Source organism: Amblyomma americanum, chromosome 11, assembly GCF_052857255.1.
Source record: "Amblyomma americanum isolate KBUSLIRL-KWMA chromosome 11, ASM5285725v1, whole genome shotgun sequence".
NCBI classification, from domain to species: Eukaryota; Metazoa; Arthropoda; class Arachnida; order Ixodida; family Ixodidae; genus Amblyomma; species Amblyomma americanum.
Window position 1 is genome coordinate 29,499,727 of NC_135507.1, and position 19,776 is coordinate 29,519,502.

At 49.0% G+C, this 19,776-nt stretch overlaps 1 protein-coding gene across 1 annotated transcript in view; it reads left to right on the forward strand.

Annotated features, from left to right (window-relative positions):
* The window catches only part of LOC144110160 (uncharacterized), a 113,329-nt gene that overhangs the window by 34,331 nt on the left and 59,222 nt on the right, over positions 1-19,776 (forward strand). The window contains exons 5-8 of the mRNA XM_077643001.1: positions 12,021-12,296; positions 13,052-13,306; positions 15,747-16,040; positions 17,126-17,383. Coding sequence (XP_077499127.1) covers positions 12,021-12,296; positions 13,052-13,306; positions 15,747-16,040; positions 17,126-17,383 — 1,083 coding nt within the window. The remainder of the gene's footprint in view (positions 1-12,020; positions 12,297-13,051; positions 13,307-15,746; positions 16,041-17,125; positions 17,384-19,776) is intronic.

Here is a 19,776-nt window from a genome sequence, read left to right on the forward strand (position 1 = left end):
ATCTTTGGCTCTTTTATGCGGTAGGATATCGTACGTTATGGCTGGGCGCCTTAAAGGAACTATAAACTAGGCTGAAACTTAGGGTTGCCACTTGTGTTAGCACCTTGATATGACCGTTTATACTCGCATTTAATATGAGTTCCTTTTTATCCCACATTACCCTCATAATTATGTGGGCCGCGGGCAGTGCAGCTTTCAGAAACAGGCTAATTTTACGATAATAATTGGTTTTTGTGGAAAGGAAATGGCGCAGTACCTGTCTCATATATTGTTGGACACCTGAACCGCGCCGTAAGGGAAGAAATAAAGGAGGGAGTGAAAGAAAGGAATAGGTGCCGTAGTGGAGGGCTCCGGTATAATTTCGACCCTCTGGGGATCTTTAACGTGCACTGACATCGCACAGCACATGGGCGCCTTAGCGTTTTTCCTCCATAAAACCGCAGCTGCCGCGGTCGGGTTCGAACCCAAGAACTCCGGATCAGTAGCCGAGCGCCCTAACCACTGAGCCACCGCAGCGGGTCAGCACACGGGCGCCTTTAGCGTTTTTCTTCCATAAAAACGCAGCCGCCGTGGTCGGGTTCGAAACCGGGAACTCCGCATCTGTAGCCGGATCAGTAGTAACTAACTTAACGATAAACGCGATTTTTCCTTTATTCTCTCCTATTAACTTTTGCTTTAATGTGGTTCCTCGCTTTCCCTGTCAGCTAAACTTTGGTGAAATAGGGAAAAGTAAAGTAGACAGTAAGGCACAAGAACGCTCATTTATCTTAATTAGGGAAAAAGGATAGAAGCTCTTCCGGGAAGATGCATCGTTTTGTTGGATTTGTTCCTTACTCTGGTTATTATGATTTACAGTTATGTTGCTGCTCTTGGGCGCGGACCTGGAGGAGCAAACATCGGGTTGCGCAACTCCTTATCTCTTCCAGCTGACTCTTCCAGAAGGGAGCGTTGGGAGAAAAAAGAGCAGCCATGCGCCTTCGTGTCGCTGGAGTGGCCGGGAAGCATTTCGGCCGCACTGCGTTGTTCCGGTGATTGGAGGACTGGCCGAGCGGGCGGCGGCGTCTTGGTCGAAAGCGCGGACATGTTTGTCTTGGCCGTTGTGTCGCGTAATCGGATTTGCGGATGGCCGCACACACCGCTTTCAGAAGCCTGTCGGAGCGAAGTGGCAGAGAAGAATCTCTCCCGGTCTCTCCCTTCGCGTCAGCATCCTATACGCAGTTAGTTAGGTGCATTCCCTAAAAAGGAGAGGCTCATCTAGACAGCAAGGGGAACGGGTTTGATCGTGGCATCACTCAGCCGCAGGCTTGCCTGTGGAAAGCCCTCCTGTTATTGTTTTTTTTTCCTACAAGCAAGAGCAGTCCCTTTTTTCTAGTCTTGTTTCCTCTGTTGCCTGTCTGATTCGGTGTACATTAACTATCATTGTTGAAAAATAGGCCTCCAAATTTGGAACCATTATCTGCCGCGAAGACGGCGTGACCCAGTGTTCTTGAGAGCGTCCATATCTGTCATAAGTTTTTTTTACTTTTTCGAGAACTGGTAGCCCAAGAAGTCGTGTTGTTATACTCCAAACCACGGATAATTGGCCCAGACAATCGAAACTGCTTGGTTTTAGTTCACATTGGTACCTATTTTCGTATGTGTAGGCAAAATAGGACCGGGATCATACGTTTCGGTAACTGGTCCGCGTCGTCTCCCAAATTTTCCATCCGTTCCTCAAACTGGGGCCCGTGAATTTTAGCTTCATAGTTTCGTATTCGACGCCGTTAACTAAGCATGCCAACTTCAACGTGAGTGTAATAAAAAATAATCATCACTCGAAGTGCTTTCTCGCACACGTGAAGGTGAAAGTATTGCTTAGAACCGTCATCTTAGCACTGCAGAGAACTACCCGCAGGGTGATAGCGTAGGCCGACCGAACGCGAGCTTGAGAGGGCCCTCCTGATCCGCTGTGTGTAGGTTCCTTCAACTGTCCGTCCGGTCCGTTATCTCTTTTTTTTTCCTGGCGCGCAGTTCAATATATTTGCTCTCTACTGTGATCCTGGAGCCACAGACCATGGTCTTATTCGCGAACCCTAACTTCCCTCGTCTTGCACTTGGCTCGTATCTCTTGGGACGTTGAATTGAATTAGGGACCCTTCATCCCCTTTTGGGAAGCGGGTCGTCGTTTTCGGCGTCGTCATTGTGTGTGTGTGTGTGTGTGTGTGTGTGTGTGTGTGTGTGTGTGTGTGTGTGTGTGTGTGTGTGTGTGTGTGTGTGTGTGTGTGTGTGTGTGTGTGTGTGTGTGTGTGTGTGTGTGTGTGTGTGTGTGTGTGTGTGTGTGTGTGTGTGTGTGTGTGTGTGCCTCTCTGCCGCGGGTCCTCAAATCAAGCCGCAGTCTTTGGCTGCCCCGGGGCTGTTTGCGGTCCATCGCTCCTGACATACGACGCAGACGTGGGACGTCGTCGACAGGGCGTCCCGAAAAAGCCGTGTCTGGTCTGGCCGTCTTTGAGGAGTGTCCCATTTCGTTTTGTGGAGAAAAATTGCGGATTCTCTTTAGATGGAAATTGTGCAACAAGTTTCGCCGCTTCAGGCTGTTTGTGCAACGAGGTGTTACGGCTCGCCGTGTAATGTACCATTTCCGTTTTAAGTGCTGGATGAATCAAACGAGGCCTCTGCTTTACATGCGTTCGGCATAGATATTCCGGGAAGGTTATAATAAACTAACACGAAGAGCTTGCAGTGCTGGAATTGGAAGCGTTAAAAAGAAGGAATATGATCTTTGAGACATTCTTTTGAGTAAATAGTAAGGTTAATGCGAAGGTTACTGAAGAAGGGGGGAGGGTTCGTTGCGTAATCTCTGCAGAAGTGGCCGCCGGTTTCTTCAAGCATCTGAACGCAACTAGTGCCGCAGTAATCAGGAATAACTGACGAACAAAGCGAAAGCAGCCTTCGTTCAGCGAGCCCTGCGTGCACACAGGACGGAGCGGTGCTATCTCTTACCGCGTACAGCGTCGCATGCGCACCATCTTGCTTAGTTGCAAGTTCTTCTCTTCTTTGACACGACTCATGGTAAAAGAGCGCCCTGTAACCAAGATGCACCGAAAAAAAAGCGAGGAAGCAATTAAATACTGCTTCCAACAGATTGTAACTGCAGGAAGTGGTGTAGTTGTGTGAAATCGCAAAAGATCCGCTCTTCACGTTCAGGGAATCATAACAGTCACAACATCCACTACGGACACAACGGTCGAGACAAACTTGTCTTGTCATTTGACCAAGAATGGAATTATGGTTTCCATCTTTAGTTGCTTCGAAGGCAACTAATAAGCGAGGATTCCGAGATACATTAATGTGGGTTACGAAGGATTACCCTTCGTTCCTAAGCGTTGGGCAAAATGGGATTGCCTCTCCTTATAAGAAAGGTTACGGTAAGCAGTGAAGAAGCCTTCATAAATAAAAAGGGAAACGCACGCACTGTGGGCTAAAAATAGAAAAGGAAAAAGAAAAAGAACGAAATGCGTGTGTGTAAAGATTCTCCTAACTCCTTGTCAAGCAGGCGCCTTTAACACCGCGCCTACCGTGTCGGAGAGTCAGAGGAACCAGCGTGTATACAAGCTGAGCAAGCTGATCGCAGAGCGACCGCTGAAAGGTGCTCGAGGAGCTCGGCGCGAGTGTCCATTTTTTCCTCGCCTGAATGCTTGTCACTCACAGGCGCTCCCCAATACTCAGTCTGCCCGAGCACTCAGCACCGTGGAAGGAAGGCAGGGAAGAACAGGGCTTATTAATCATCGCGCTTGGATTCCGTTCGGGGCGCAGAGGGCGGCGTCGGGAACTTGTTTTGGGAGCTCCGGGAGACAAGGCCCACGTTGCGGCGTTGCCTGGAGAGGAAGACTTCGGGAGAAAGGGAGGACAGAGGGGGAGGGAAAGGAAGCGTTCGCCGCTGCGTCTGACAGCAGACACTCCCTAGCTCCCTAGGAGACACGAGCTCTGTATACCCGGGCGCAGTGTTTGAAAGGCTGGGCGGGGACCGCGGATGAACAGGAGTTAGGGAGCTGGGCAGCGGAGCTCTGCTGGGAGTGTGTAGCGCGTATATACACCTCTACCCGTAGGAGGCGGGAGATAGGGAGGACTGGGGAAGAGCCCGCAGCGGCGGTGAGCGGTGAAAGTTAGTAGAAGGCGCACACGCGATGTGTCGAATATACATACCACGGCCGGCTGCAAAACGGATTCGATGAAAGCGAGTTCATACACCCACTGCGGGGGCTCGCGATGTTTTATGGAGGAAAAAAATTATACTCCCTTTGTTAGTCGTTCGCAGCTACTTCATTTGGCTGCGTTTTAATGGTGGAAAAACGCTAAGGCGCCCGTGTGCTGTGCGATGTGTGTGCTCGTTAAAGATCCCCAGGTGGTCGAAATTATTCCGGAGCCCTCCACTACGGCACCTCTCTCTTCCTTTCTTCTTTCACTCCCTCCTTTATTCCTTCCCTTACGGCGCGGTTCAGGTGTCCAACGATATACGAGGCAGATACTGCGCCATTTCATTTCCCCCAAAATCAATTATGATTATTATTATTAATATTATTATTATTATTTAACTTCATCTGCAGTGTCCTAGATATCATAAAATCTTTCTTAGTCCGCGCAGTGTTTCGCAGTAGCTCATTGGCTCTCGGGATCTCGGGGAGTTTGCAGGGGACGTTTCAAGTGTTTAAATTCGAGTAATTTCAGCGCACGTTAGAGATCCCAAGGTGATCGAAATTTTTCCGGAGCCCTCCACTACGGCACCTCTTTCTTTCTTCTCTTAATCCCTCCTTTATCCATTTCCTTACAGCGCGGTTCAGGTGTCCGCCGTTACATGAGACAGATACTGCGCTATTTCCTCTCCCAAAAAACCAATTTTAAATTTTCATGCCTAGTTTCGGTTTCACTGCTAGATGGCGGTGGGTGCACTAGTCGGTATCGATATAATAATAATAATAATAATAATAATAATAATAATAATAATAATAATAATAATAATAATAATAATAATAATAATAATTGGTTTGGGGAAAGCAAATGGTGCAGCATCTGGCCCATATATCGTTGGACACCTGAACCGCGCCGTAAGGGAAGGGATAAAGGTGGGAGTGAAAGAAGAACGGAAGAAAGAGGGGCCGTAGTGGAGGGCTTCGGAATAATTTCGACCACCTGGGGATCTTTAATGTGCTCTGACATCGCACAGCACACTGACGCCTTAGCGTTTTTCCGCCTCCATCGAAACGCATCCGCCGCGGTCGAGATCGAACGGGAACTCCTGATCAGTAGACGAGCGCCCTAACCACTGAGCCACCGCGGCGGGGATCATTTCAATAATGTGTGCCCCTTTTAACTGCGAATAGCGGTTACACTATAAACCAGGCTTCTAGCGAGTGGTTACGGCAAACTGCCGCGGGTTTTTAGAATTGGGGGTTGCGTGGCTACGAATGTAATCACACGACGCTTGCCTTGCCATCCTTCTCTTATTCACCCGCTTATATGCGCAGTCGTTCATGAAGCACACCGGCTGAGCTTAATGCTGTGGTGTGTCCTGTACCCATAAAAGAATGAGCAAGCAAGTGTGACGTCACAGACTGCGTAGTGCAATCGATACTAGAAGCACGTTCACTACTTTGAAAAGGTTTATTTTTCGGATACCGAACCCCGGCCGCAGTAGAACACTGCCTCACTTAAAAGCTGTGACAATACAGACGTTGTACGACTGCCGTAAGATAATCTGTGGCCACGCTGACACAGATTTTTCGAGGCAAAACTAGGTCCTGGAGCCGTATTTTCGTAAATATTCTCCTGAGCCTTCCTTCTCCCTCCTGTCACTAGTTGTTGTGACTCGTGACGTTGTAATTTTCAGGAAAACAAGCAATCTGAGTCGCTTGCCGTGGTGTCGAAGGCGGAGCTTGGCAATGCCAAGAAGTAAAAATATAGAATCAGCTAAACAATTCACAGTGACACATAATTGTATTATGTATTGGCAATGCGATAGAATTGGCAACTCTGGATGTCTTTTCCGGAAGTGACCTAACATCCGGTCTGGGGAAATCACTTCCGGTATAGAGACGTCGCCTCCATTTGGCTAATGGGAATGCTCCAGCCAATGGTTGTGATCTAGTCAGGAGACGTCATTTCTCTCCGGCCAGTTGAAGAACCTTATGACCGAAAACGCATTTTGGCCCCATGGGGCTTCTAATGGTGTCACGTTAAAGTAATCGTTAAGAAATACGGTTTCTGCTCAGGTTTTTCCTCTGGAGAAGTCAATCACCATGCCAGTGATAGGACGGCTGGAAGAGTACGACAAGCCCCAAACAGTTCGATCCATATTATAGCGTTTTTTCTTCCTTTAAAGGTCTGTAGTGCAATGCGCGATTTTTCAGGCCCGTTGAGGCGCTTGGGGAAGTCTCCGGGTTTTCGCATTTGTGAATGGAACAAATCCAAGAGCATACTGCGGTTCATCACAAAACCCTCCATGCGTTCCTCTATTCGATTCCATTGATCCCCGCTATTTTCGCAGCAAGCCGGAAGACCATTTTCATGTCACCTCCGTCCCGGCAACCGTGCAGAGTGCGCCTTACGCCGTTTGCATACAGCGTCCCAAGCGCCTCAGGGTGCGGAAGCGGGGCGCATCCATACACGCAAGCAGCGCGTGCCCTCTAAGTGAATTCTGTAGAAAACGCGGTGCAAAACGGACAACACAAGCAAGAGGGTGCGTGAACCACGTGCGTGCTCTCCGGGAAGGAAGGAACCCAACGCACATGATTTATGGGGTGCGCAGGAGGAAAAGGAAGGTAGGGAGCATTGCAATGAGTTGCGCATTCTGTGTCCCTAAAACCGTGCACCGTTGTGGAGGGTAGAGAGCTTGTGTTCGCTACTCAAGCGCTTAATTCTCCAAGCTGTGCGCTCGTTAAGAACGTTTTGCGATAAGTTCGCGCTTTCGCCACGTAATCACTCGTTATAATAATTAGTCCCTGCATTAAAGTAGAAAATAATGGGAATGGGAGAGCGGGGCAGCCGGCGATTGCAAATAGACACAGGAAGCAATGAAACGTCTAGGACGGGAAAATATAGACGCAGGACTGTAGACCTTCCTTTAATTTCGAGAATCAACTGGGGGACTATTAAACTGGTTGGCATTTTCTTGCCTAGGTTCTGGTCCTGTCGACTGCGCCAGATATGTTACTACTCCGGGATGTCGAAATAACCCCACACAACACCGCTGGTAGGCAGCACAACAGCGTTTTTATTCACCTAATGGGGTGTTTATGTAAAGATTCTGACTGTTTTGATTAAGTCCCCCTCTATACAATAATAGTGCTCGCTAAGTTGGAGGCATAGGAGCTGTAGCTGAACTGGAGATGGCGCTGTATGCAATGTGGGTTTTGAGGAATTTTGAGGGGATGTCAGCTATCCTGCCTCCTGAGCGCTGCTCCCTTTTAGAGAGACGCGTAGCATAGCTGTATAGATGCGTGAAAGCCCGTTCCACCCTCCTTTTGCACCGAAGCTCATCCATCTTGGAGCATTATCAATGTCGGCGCGCGAGCGCTGTCCTTTCTGGCGGTTGCGGCGTGCGTCATGTCTGGCCGTCGACGCCCGCCTGAGAAATGCGACAGATGCGACGGTGCGCGCATAGCAAGCTGCAGAGGAGGTGTGGGTAGCAAAAAAGAATTACAAAATTTACGGCCGTCCCTCTTTTCCGCGAGAACCGTACAGCGTTGTGGAAGGTGCAGAGCTGGTCTGTCCTATCGACAGCCGAATTTGCACAGCTGTCAACATGCATTAAACACTTGCTCACTGACCGCCGTCTGGACTCTCATGTTCGAGCTGCTGACTGGTGCGTGGCAGTTATGAACTGTTCATTAAGTGCAAGTCGACATGTTCGTGTATTCGAACGACCGACTAGCTGACACTATGCTTCCAGCTTTTCGCAATGCTGCACTCTATTTCGTGAGATAAGCCTAAAGTATTTTTCATCCCACTAACCTCACTGCTTTCCATGGCCGGGACAAAGGCTGTATCACTGCTTTACCCCGAGGCTGTGAGAGGCGGTGAAGCACATATTTTTAAAAAATCTCGGTCGTTTTCTTTTTTTTTTCGTCTCCTGCTGCTGGCAACGTCGCTTTTCAGGAATATATAAGATGCGCCGCTTTAGAGCAGTTTAGAGCTTCCTGGAAGATCCGCTCATACATCTTTCCTTCTCGTTCGGGCCTAAAAGAGTGCCTCCTGAATCCTTAGGCGTATATTGAAAACACTTCCCTCGGGCCTGTCTTGAAAACAGCTGTTGCCGGGATGGCGCTTTTAATTAGTATTCTATTGATACGAAATACGGTGGAGGGGTAAAGGAGGTTTCAATGTTACTGTGGTCAGTTCTATAAAGCGAGGTTCATGAGCTCGTTTACATATTGGCGCGAATCTGAGGTGAAACAGGAAAACTGCTAAGAAGTTCAGTCACTTCCAACGCTTTCAATCTCCCGGCTAGTTTCGCTTACAGCGTCTGCACAGACGACATTTATTGTTAATTGCGTACAACTCCAAGCGCCAGTATTGGTGCATTGTGCACTGTGCGTGGGCAGTCGTCTTGATCTTCGTAACCGCAGCCACGCGAACATCGCACGATTTTCCCTTCGTTGCAGCTGCAGCTGGCATGAAAGAACACCGCTCCATTTAGCGAGCGAACATTATAAACTGGAAGAAAAACTTTCTTTAGGCTTTTACCCGGTTTTGGAATCATAACCACCTCTGCATGCTTCCAATGCTCGGGAACGGGCTCCGCTGCCCAGTTCTTGTTGAGGAAATCGGTTAATTCTGCGACTAGCTCGTCACTGAGGTTGCGGATGAGTGCGTTGTTGATTTTGTCCTGCTAGAAAATAGAGGTGGCACCAAAAATACCAAACACGAGCGCGGAGCAATGGGAAGGAATGCTCCAGCGACCGTCAGGACGTCCAACTTGGGCTGATCCGGCGAGCACAACTGGCAGCGGCATCCAGCGGAGCCCTGGACTAGGGGCAGACGACCATAGCTAAGAAGACGGACGACACACCTGACTCCGCCTAATGGCTCATCTACTCTCTAGAGCTCAATAAACGTTTTCCTTCCTTCCTTTAGGCTACGCTGCATGTGCACTTCAGTGCATGCTACCATCTGTGAGATTTCCTGCAATCTCGAAAGAAGACGCCGCGCTTCGATACTGTGGCCACCGTACGTCTTAGAGAATTGAGACACCGCAGTAGCCAAGACAGTGCAAGGATTGTACGTGCGGCTGGTTTCACGGCCTTGTATTTTTTTTTCCTCAAATGGCCTTCCCTGTTTCCTCTCCGCCAGAACTCTAGAAGAACGAGTGAAAACAGGAGAAAAGATCAAAGGCAAAGTGCATGAGAGAGTGAGAGAGAGACATGGATAGAAAGCAAGGGCACTGCAACATATAGACGCGGCGAGCTGTGCTTGCGGCCCGGTCCCATTCACGAATCGAGGAGCGTCGTAAATCACCGCGCGGGGGCGCTTTTGTCGCTGCCTCGGCGTTTTCAGCCCCGCCGAGAAACGGCGAAGTGGTTTGATGTAGAAAGCGTGTCATCACCGACGAATATCTTTACTCCCGCCGCGTCTCCGGGGCCGCGCACTTTATTGGCTACTTATTTCCTTTCGTCCATCCCTCGTTCGCTTCACTGCGGCTGTAAAAGCGGAATAAGGAGCTCTACATAAAGCGCATACGACGCGGCATCTGCGTTGCTCGTGGAAAGAGCGAAGGAACCGAAAGTGCGCCGAAGCATCCCGGGTTTTCCCTTTCTTCCCTGTCCTTGTGCCTCCGCATCGGCGATCGTTACGAAGCCACGACCGCGTACAACACGCTGTGGGGAAAATGCTTCACTGAGCCTTTTACGTACTTTCTTTCGAGCCTTCTTCGGAGGGAATTCGCTAGAGCATTCTGTCCATGAATGCGGTTTTGAACCAATGTTAAGAAAGCCGTAGGGAAGAAATGACGGGTCTGTCTTTCTCTCCCTATTTACCTTTTCTTTGTGTTCAGATTTGGGAAAAGAAACCCGTGTGCGGCAAATTCCAAGATACGATAAGCTTTAAATCGTTGCACTGCTTTCCAGGCGCGAATTTGGCGCTTTAAATTTCGAGGCAGTGAGAGGGCATTGAAAAGGGGCACACATTTTTTTCTAACCAAGGGAACGGAAGTGTTGTGTCTTGTCCTTCTTGTGTGATTGCTTGTTTTTGCGCTGTTCCGTTCCCTTGAATAAAAAAGGGCACCAACTAGCCCAAATAGAAGTTTTACTGAAGTCATTTTTTTTTTCATTCGTTGTTCCACAGCTGTGACTTACAGGCGAGCGAATGGGCTTCGAACTTAACGAAACCCATTGTCCGGGTTACATGATGGGCTACACACGTACGCTGACCTATTTTCTTCTCTCGTACAACAATCTGTACGTGCATATGTATGCAAGCACGCGCGGGTAAGCGCTGTCTAAGGACAGAAGCCATTGCATCAGAGAAGAAAATTGTTCGGCGTTCATTTCTACCGTTTTTTTTTTCGGTAGCAACATCAAACTATTATTTGCATTGTTCATCTATTATTGCGGTTACATTCTCATTTACTGCTTCCTTCATTTGTAGTCTGACCGGTTAACTGATATGATCAATTTGGTTTATTGATGCCCTCCAATAAGCCTGCAGTGCATATCAGAGGGCCCAATCTGATGAACTATTCCTCCTATGCGCATTGATTGTGTTCTGTTACTAACCTTTACTGGATTGTAGGATTGATTTTGCTAGATCAGTTATTTATGTACTTTACTCATATTCCAAAAGCTTGACTTACTTAGAAGGTTTGATCATAGAACCTTCTAAGTTAGTCAACTTGAAAGTAAGCGTAGCAGGGTTCGGCAGAAGGTTAGGTGGGCGGATGAGATTAAGAAGTTTGCAGGCAAAGCGTGGATGCAGCTGGCAAAGGACAGGGTTAATTGGAGAGACATGGGAGAGGCCTTTGCCCTGCAGTGGGTGCAGTAAGGTTGATGATGATAATGACTAACTTAGGTGGTGTCTTATTGATATATAGACCTTTTCACGACCCCCGGGAAAACCGATTTTTTAGAATGTGGATAGAACGTGAGAGATCCTAATCTTCCACTGTTCCTGTGCTACGAGCAGTCCAGTGTCCATTATGGCGACACTCCTGTATATATTTGATTGATTGATTGATTGATTGATTGATTGATTGATTGATTGATTGATTGATTGATTGATTGATTGATTGATTGATTGATTGATTGATTGATTGATTGATTGATTAGCGGAGCGCTCAGTCGACCAATAGATACGCAGGCGAATAAGTGCACAGTGAGTGGACAAACACACGAGACCGAGGGAACAAATACCTGAGTGAGTGAGTGAGAGTGAGCGGGCGAGCGAGCGGACGAGCGAGTGATCGAGCGGGTGAGTGAGTGGCTGAGTGATTGGGTGGATATCTTAGTGAGTGAGTGAGTGAGTGTGAGCGAGCGGATGAGCGAGCGATTGAGCGGGTGAGTGAGTGAGTGGCTGAGTGATTGGGTGGATGTGTTAGTGAGTGAGTGCGAGCGGGTGAGTGAGTGAGTGATTGAGTGATTGGGTGGGTGTGTTAGTGAGTGAGTGAGTGTGAGCGAGCGGATGAGCGAGTGATTGAGCGGGTGAGTGAGTGAGTGGCTGAGTGATTGGGTGGATGTCTTAGTGAGTGAGTGAGTGTGAGCGAGCTGATGAGCGAGCGATTGAGCGGGTGAGTGAGTGCACTGATTGGGTGGATGTGTTAGTGAGTGCGAGCGGGTGAGTGAGTGAGTGGCTGAGTGATTGGGTGAATGTGTTAGTGAGTGAGTGAGTGTGAGCGAGCGGATGAGAGAGTGATTGAGCGGGTGAGTGAGTGAAGGAGTTATTGGGTGGATGTGTTAGTGAGTGTGTTGGCGGATGAGTTTGTAGACGATTGAGTAAGTGAGCCACAGCGCCCTGCCCTCTGGTGACCATCGTCTCTGTCTCCCCCGGGAGCGCAGTGAGCGGCGGCCACACGGCCGAGATCCTCCTCCTGGGCAACGTGGAGCACCCGTACAGCCTGGTCGAGTACCGCGGCCTGTCGGTCAGCGAGTGCGGCGAGTCGTGCCTGCGCAACGCCCTGTTCCCGTGTCGCTCGTTCCTGTTCGGCCGCCGCGCCCAGCAGCAGACCTACTGCGGGCTCACGCACCAGAACCGCGCGGGCCTGCTGCAGAACCCCGGCAGCTTCGAGCCGTCCCACAGCGTCAACTACTACGAGATCGCGCGCAACCTCGACGGTAAGGTACCGCGTGGCGACGGTGTCAGTTCCCTTTACATGAAGATCCCTATATTCCCGGTAATTCGTTTTGTACTATCTTTTGTGCTAGCTAAAGGTTTAGCGCCAAAATTACTCAAAATCAGGCGATATTTTCGATATATTTACGAACATAGTGGTATGGCAGTAACTGGCTGAAACTGCTAAAGGCACATCGACGACTGCGATATGTGTCGTGGCTTTTTGTCATTACTTTGTCCTGCGTGAAAACGTAGCGCGAGTCTAGCTCAGAGTTGTTTTTGAAGCAGTTTTACAAACTCACTTGACACACTGCTTGACCTGGTTTAAAAATAAAATTGTTTCAACCTAACACGGGAATTTCAAGCTGCACACGCAGTTAAGGTCTCGAATTTGTGCCCATCGGAACGGAACAAGCGTTTATATTTCGCACACGATAGCGAAACTTTGCTTCATATCGAACTTGCAGATGCGGCTAATATGCCGCCCTTTTCTGTGTGCCCTTTTTGTGAGCACGCCGAACTACTCACAAGGAACCATCGCGAGTATGCAGTCATATTTTAGAAGATTTAGCTCTAAACAGGTTTGTTCCGAGCTGCGATATCTGGTAGAACATTCTAATAATAATAATAATAATAATTGGTTTTGGAGGGAAAGGAAATGGCGCAGTATCTGTCTCATATATCGTTGGACACCTGAACCGCGCCGTAAGGGAAGGGTAAAGGTGGGAGTCGGCACTAACTTTTTTTTCTCTCCCAGCGTGCGACGACGAGGACGTCAAGTTCGAGCTCGTGTCGGGCCGTTACATGACAGACCGGCCGCTGCGCACATCGCCCGTGTCGTCGGCGCACGAGTGCCTCTCGCTGTGCCGAGGGGACGCCAGGTGTCGCTCGGTGTCGTACGACTACCGGCGTCGCTTGTGCCAGGCCCACTCAGACACGCTTCGCACGGGAGCCGACTCAAACGTCAAACGGAACCCGCAGATGAACTACTTCGAGAAGGTCTGCATCTCCGGTGAGTCGGCCAGAGAGCGCAACGGGTCTTGGCGCCGCGTCACTGGTGCTGCCCTCATAAAGATGGTCTATAGATTATAGACTTCTTATAGACTCTATTGCTTTCCTATATATATTTCTTTGTGTCCATATTCATAGTCTACAGACTGCCTATTGACAAAAGTCTACTAAAAGTGTATGCATGGCCATAAATCTTGTCTATAGACTGTCGATAGGATTTGTATTGCCTATGGACTGTTCCCTAGGGTTCGTTATAGACTTTATAGACAGAACTATATGGTCTGTCTATAGACTGTCTAAAGAAGTTTCTGTAGCCGCCGCGGTGGCTTAGTGGTTATGGCGCTCGGCTGCTGGCCCGAAAGACGCGGGTTCGATCCCGGCCGTGGCAGTCGAATTTCGATGGAGGCGAAATTCTAGAGCCCCGTGTAGTGTGCGATGTCAGTGCACGTTAAAGAACCCCATGTGGTTGAAATTTCCGGAGCCCTTCACTACGGCGCCCCTCATAGCCTTAGTCGCTTTGGGACGTTTAACCCCCATAAACTTAACTAAAGAAGTTTCTGTGAGCGCGTGAAAGGCCAAGAACAAAATGAAAGCGCTCCCGGGTTTTTAGAGTGCACCCTGTGTGAACCACTGCAAGAAGTATGAAAATACACAAACGCAAGCACAGTGTCATTAGCGTAAAAGGAAACGCGGACCCCAAGCTTGGGACGCTTGCACTAAAATTTTGCCTCCTGGACGGGAAGTCCAGCGGAGTCCACCAACACTTCCATTAAAAGGGTCGCGTGACTTCGAAGTTAAAGTTGACTGCGTTAGTGCTGGTTGCGTTCACACTCCCTCGGCTAAAATTTCACCATGTTTTTCGCGCTTCAGAGGCCAGAGGATGTAAGGCTGCTGTCGAGGCTTGCTATTCATGGTGAAGGATGACTATATTTGAAGTCACAAAATGGAGCCACTTTCGGTGTGCTTATAATTACACGCGCACGACGGATTCTAACCCATGTTTCAATCTACAGCCATTTTAAATTCAAGTCCTAGTCCAGCACCAAGCTAGCTGCTGGCTTATGACTCAACATCAGTGTTCGCTGGATTGCAAAATCACAAAGGCGCATCTCGAAAGCGTATACCCTACTTTTAACAGTAATACCGCTTAGTATTTGATACTACATTTCAAACACCACTCATTTTTCCTATTTCGTTTCTTTAGCTATCTCCTGCATGCTCTTTCTCCTGTATTTCCCTCCAGAAATCTCCTTTGTAACGTAAACTAACATGTTTGCAGTTACTCGTCAATTGACGTATCAATCAGCCGATCATCAGTAAGTTAATCAGGCTTTATTTCATATCATAGACGGGGAGGGTTCCTACACAAAACGCCTTGATACAAGCTTGACGTAGGTCCGCGACCTCTACAGTAGCTTCTTCATGTACAATCCTCAATCTAGGCAACGCTACATCCTGGACTCCGCAGCATTTAAATCGACTTGTCGATTACAGATTAGCAACTTTTTCTTTGGCATTGCATAGGTTCGCAGCTACTGTTTAAAATTCAGTATTTTCATTATAGAGCCTTCTTTGTCACTGTTTCTGTCACTCGGATGCAATTCAGATCTCCACTGTACTATAAACACAGTTCTGAAATTACCGTTCACAAAAGCCTTCTGCTCCATCTAACTTCTCCTTATGCATACACTACCACTGAAAGCATTGTAAATGCCCGCGAGAACTGCTTGATTCATTCATTCATTCATTCGTTGATTCATACTGACTGCCATTGCGGCTATAACAGGTGTGGAAAATTTAATAAATGCACATTAAAAAGAAGGTGCATTTGACAACTGTGACATCCGACAGAAGACGATAGAGAATGGACTGGACATAAAGATTTTAACTACGCAAACGCTTTTAAGGCGAAACCCTTTAATGGCTCATACTCGCGGTGACCGTCCGTCCGCCCACGTGATCTCGCGGTGTCCTTCCGTTACATCCTAGGTCACGTGACCTTGTCGCGTGATCACAACCGGCCAACTCGACTGTGAGCAAACTGCCCACTGGTTTTCGCCTTTCAGCAGTTAAGATATATCTTAGGAGAGCAGAAAGTTGGGCTAGTTGGTTGAAATGCATACTGAAGAAGTTGGCGCGGAAAAACGAGGACAATCGAGACAAACTCGCATCTCCGATAGAGAGTATCTGTTCCTAACCAAATCATTGGGATTCACGGGGTAACTTGTGGTGTTCATGACGTTTGTTTGTTTTTGTTCTTGTTGGTTTCACTATTTATTCGAGCATTGTCTGGAATAAACCTTCAGTTGTGAGTAAAGCGCTCGTCGTTGTTTGTCTCGCTTGTCCTCGTTTTTCCGCGCCAACTTCTTCAGTAAGAGATACCTAAGTGCCTCCAACGAATTTCTTAGTGTTCTCAACTTCGCCCCCCGCGGTCACCGCAGCCGGCAGCGTGTGCGACAAGCACTGGGCCTTCGAGCGGGTCCCGGGCAAGGAGCTGGTGATGGGCGGCGGTTCGCGCGCCTCCTACAAGGTGAGCGTGGAGGCCAACACCCGCGAGGAGTGCCAGGCGGCGTGCCTGGCGCACCGCGACTTCGCCTGCCACTCGGCCGAGTTCAACTACCAGCTCAGCGAGTGCCGGCTGAGCCCGCACTCGCGCTTCACCGCCACCGGCGGAGAGGGGAAGCTCGAGGACTCCAAGTTCGTCGTCGACTACTTCGAGAACAACTGCGTCCGCGGTGAGACCCGTTCTCGCGAGCCACCTGGTGCGTGTTTTTAGAGCACCGATTGACGTGTCTTTCAGCTTTAACGAACGCCAGTATCATTCATCTTTTTTTGCACATGTGGCGCCATCTTGGGAGCGCGTGAGAATTAGTGCGTTGAGCGCAAAACTGCTTGAAAACGCATGCGCGTGAACACCTCAGGGGATATAAGGTCCTGCGAGGCGCCAACTGCGCATGCGTAGTAACAGGTGCGCACTCGCAGCTGCGGCTTGCGCCTGTCTACAACACCAACTGTGCATGAGTGGTACCACCTGGCGGTCTGTTTTTGACTAAGGAAGCGCGGAGAGAGTGTACCGGAGAAGATAAGCACATGCGCAGAATGGCAGTGTGAAACAGACGAATCTATGGACAGCCTCTGTCAATAGTACACAGCCCAAAGCGTAGGCTTGTTGAGCCTTCCGTATGGCTCCTTTTGCTTCTACAGCATCCCTGAACTCTCATAGGTGAGAATTCTCGTTCTCACAACTCCGGTCCATAGAGCTTTCGCAAGTGCTCCATCAGCCTGTAACTGCGCGGATTGGAAGTAAGATTATTGGGCTGTGTACTTTTCACAAAGCCCGTACAGGAAAAGGGTGCCATTTACTGGTGGCGGGGCATGTTTAATAACGCATAGACTGGAGACAGGACAGACAGATCTTGATAACTGGAAACGCCAAGGCCAATCGCGGTCACTTGCGCCTGCTTAAGTCTTAAGTTGACATGGTTGACTCTCACTTCAAGATAGCTTGTAAACATGCTCCCATGCTCACGTGACTTTAATTACTTCTTTGAATAAACTTTGAGCTGACTTCTTAGCAAAAATGACGAAAACGACGATCCAGATCACCTATTAGTACTTAAGAGCGGCAGAGTCTGCCATTGCACTTTCTTTCGCACTCATGGATGCTACCAGTCTAACCTGTCACCTTCGGTATCACTTCCGGCTCGTTCATATACATACTTCACCATGCAGCTGACTGTCAAATGGTCGCGCCATGCACTAAATGTTTTCGAAAGTCGAGCCTGACGTTTCTTTCTTCGATGCCCGCGTCGCTTGGCAGAGGTCCGGGGCTTCTGCAGCACCAAAAAGTACCGGGACCAGGAGCTGGTGCTCGCGGACCTGGTCATCGGCACCATGTCCCAGGACGACTGTCTGCAGCGCTGCCTCAACAGCGTCGACTTCGTGTGCCGCTCGTTCAGCTTCGAGCGGGACACGCAGACCTGCTTCCTCAGCCACCACACCCGAAAGTCAGCGCCCAAGGGAGCCACGCTGCGTCTTCCGGGCACCGACCTCGTCGAACTGGGCGCTTGCTTCGACGGTGAGTTCATCTGTTCCGACACCGTGATTGGTTTATGGTTTATGGGTGTTTAACGTCCCAAAGCGACTCAGGCTATGAGGGACGCCGCAGTGAAGGGCTCCGGAAATTTCGACCACCTGGGGCTCTTTAACGTGCACTGACATCGCACAGTACACGGGCCTCTAGAATTTCGCCTCCACCGATACTGGATCGCCGCGGCCGGGATCGAACGTGCGCCCTTCAGGTCAGCAGCCGAACGCCATAACCACTGAGCCACCGCGGCGGCAGCCCACATCAAGAAATCAGCGCTTAACGCTTTAACGCCCAGGCAACGCAAACGCTGTGTAAAAGTTATGACCTTCCAGTCTTTTCTCACTGGTGGTCGCTTCATTTAGTAATTTTTTTGTAAATAAAATTCGATTGTTGCATAAACAAAATTAGCGATTTGTGATAATAATAATAATAATAATAATAATAATAATAATAATAATAATAATAATAATAATAATATAATAATAATAATTGGTTTTGGGGGAAACGAAATGGCGCAGTACCTGTCTCATATATCGTTGGACACCTGAACCGCGCCGTGAGGGAAGGGATAAAGGAGGGAGTGAAAGAAGAAAGGAAGAGAGAGGTGCCGTAGTGGAGGGCTCCGGAATAATTTCGACCACCTGGGGATCTAACGTGCACTGACATCGCACAGCACACGGGCGTCTTAGCGTTTTTCCACCATAACAACGCGGCCGCCGCGGTCGGGTTTGAACCCGGGCACTCCGGATCAGTAGTCGAGCGCCCTAACCACTGAGCCACCGCGGCGGGTCGATTTGTGATAATTTCTCATTTTCTGAGAACCACGAAACAGCGCTGAAACACTCAGGTGCATGCACTGTATCAATAGCAGGATTCGAAACTGTTCAAAACACCGCGAATTCAGAACAGAGCGCTCTCAAAGACATTCAAGTCGTGTTTGACTTGTACGACCGACCATTCAAGTTGTTAATTCATTCTCGCTCGAGCCGTCTAATCGGCTGCTTCGTAGAGGCAGGCTTTAGGTGATCTCAGACGACAATATTTTTTTCATCATGCATATAAAGTTGGGAAGTCTTAAGGTTTCGACACCAAAGACCAAACAATTTGTAGACGGCCTAAGTTTGTGGAGGAGCGGTCGGTTAGCGGCGGCGTTTCCCGCACATGTTTACGCGACTGTTCTCGGAACTCGGAACAGACAGACTGGCGCTACGTAGTTCGCCATGGTAGTGGCGGTGAAAATTCCCGCATACCAAACTGCTGCACGGTCCATATGGTGCACACATGCAAATTCCGTGACATAAGCTTTTCTATGTTCCTCCATAGAAAACACGTACTCCTTTGTCATCGACTGGCTCGTAAATTCTAAAACCTGCTTTGACTCTCATCGCAAAATGTTCTCCGCTCTGCATTGTACCGGAACCGGAAAGGGGAAATGAAGTGAGTGCGAGCGTAAAGAAGCAAAGTAATTATTCACTCGCCATTACAACAGGAGGTAAACATAAACATTAAAATCGCAGTACGACTACACATCAACATTTGAAACTGAATTCCGCCCAGTGCTTGTTTACGGTGTGGAGACAAATGAAAAAAAAATAATAGCATGCTCACCGCTACCGACGAACTTTACGCACGTCGTACACACAAGGGTAAGACGTCTGCTAGCGCGCGTCACGACACGGCGCGAATATATCTAGCACTGGGCAAGTAGACGAACACGGCACATGCAATCGTATTTCGTAATAATAATAATTATTATTATTTGTTTTTGGGGAAAGGAAATGGCGCAGTATCTGTATCATATATCGTTGGACACCTGAACCGCGCCGTAAGGGAAAGGATAAAGGAGGGAGTGAAAGAAGAAAGGAAGAAAAGGGTGCCGTAGTGGAGGGCTCCCTAATAATTTTGACCACCTACGGATCTTTAACGTGCACTGGCATCGCACAGCACACGGGCGCCTTAGCGTTTTGCCTCCATAAAAACGCAGCCGCCACGGACGGGTTCGAACCCGGGAACTGCGGATCAGTAGCCGAGCGCGCTAACCACTGAGCCACCGCGGCGGGTTACGTATTACGTCGCAAAGTTGAAAAAGAAGTGAATGTGGATTAGCTTAGCTAATCCAGGATATACAAAGCGAAAGCTGTCGGCGTTCATTGTGTTTGTTGGCATTGGCGTTGACAAACGTTCGAGACGCCGATGATTTTGAGGGAAGGAAGGGAGCAAAACCGGCTCCCTGGGACAGTGGACACCTCAATCGCGCTGTGGGGTAAGTGGCGGTGGCTGCGTTTTTATGGAGGAAAAACGGTAACGCGCCCGTGTGCTGTGCGATGTCAGTGCACGTTAAAGATCCCCAGGTGGTCGAAATTATTCCCGAGCCCTCCACT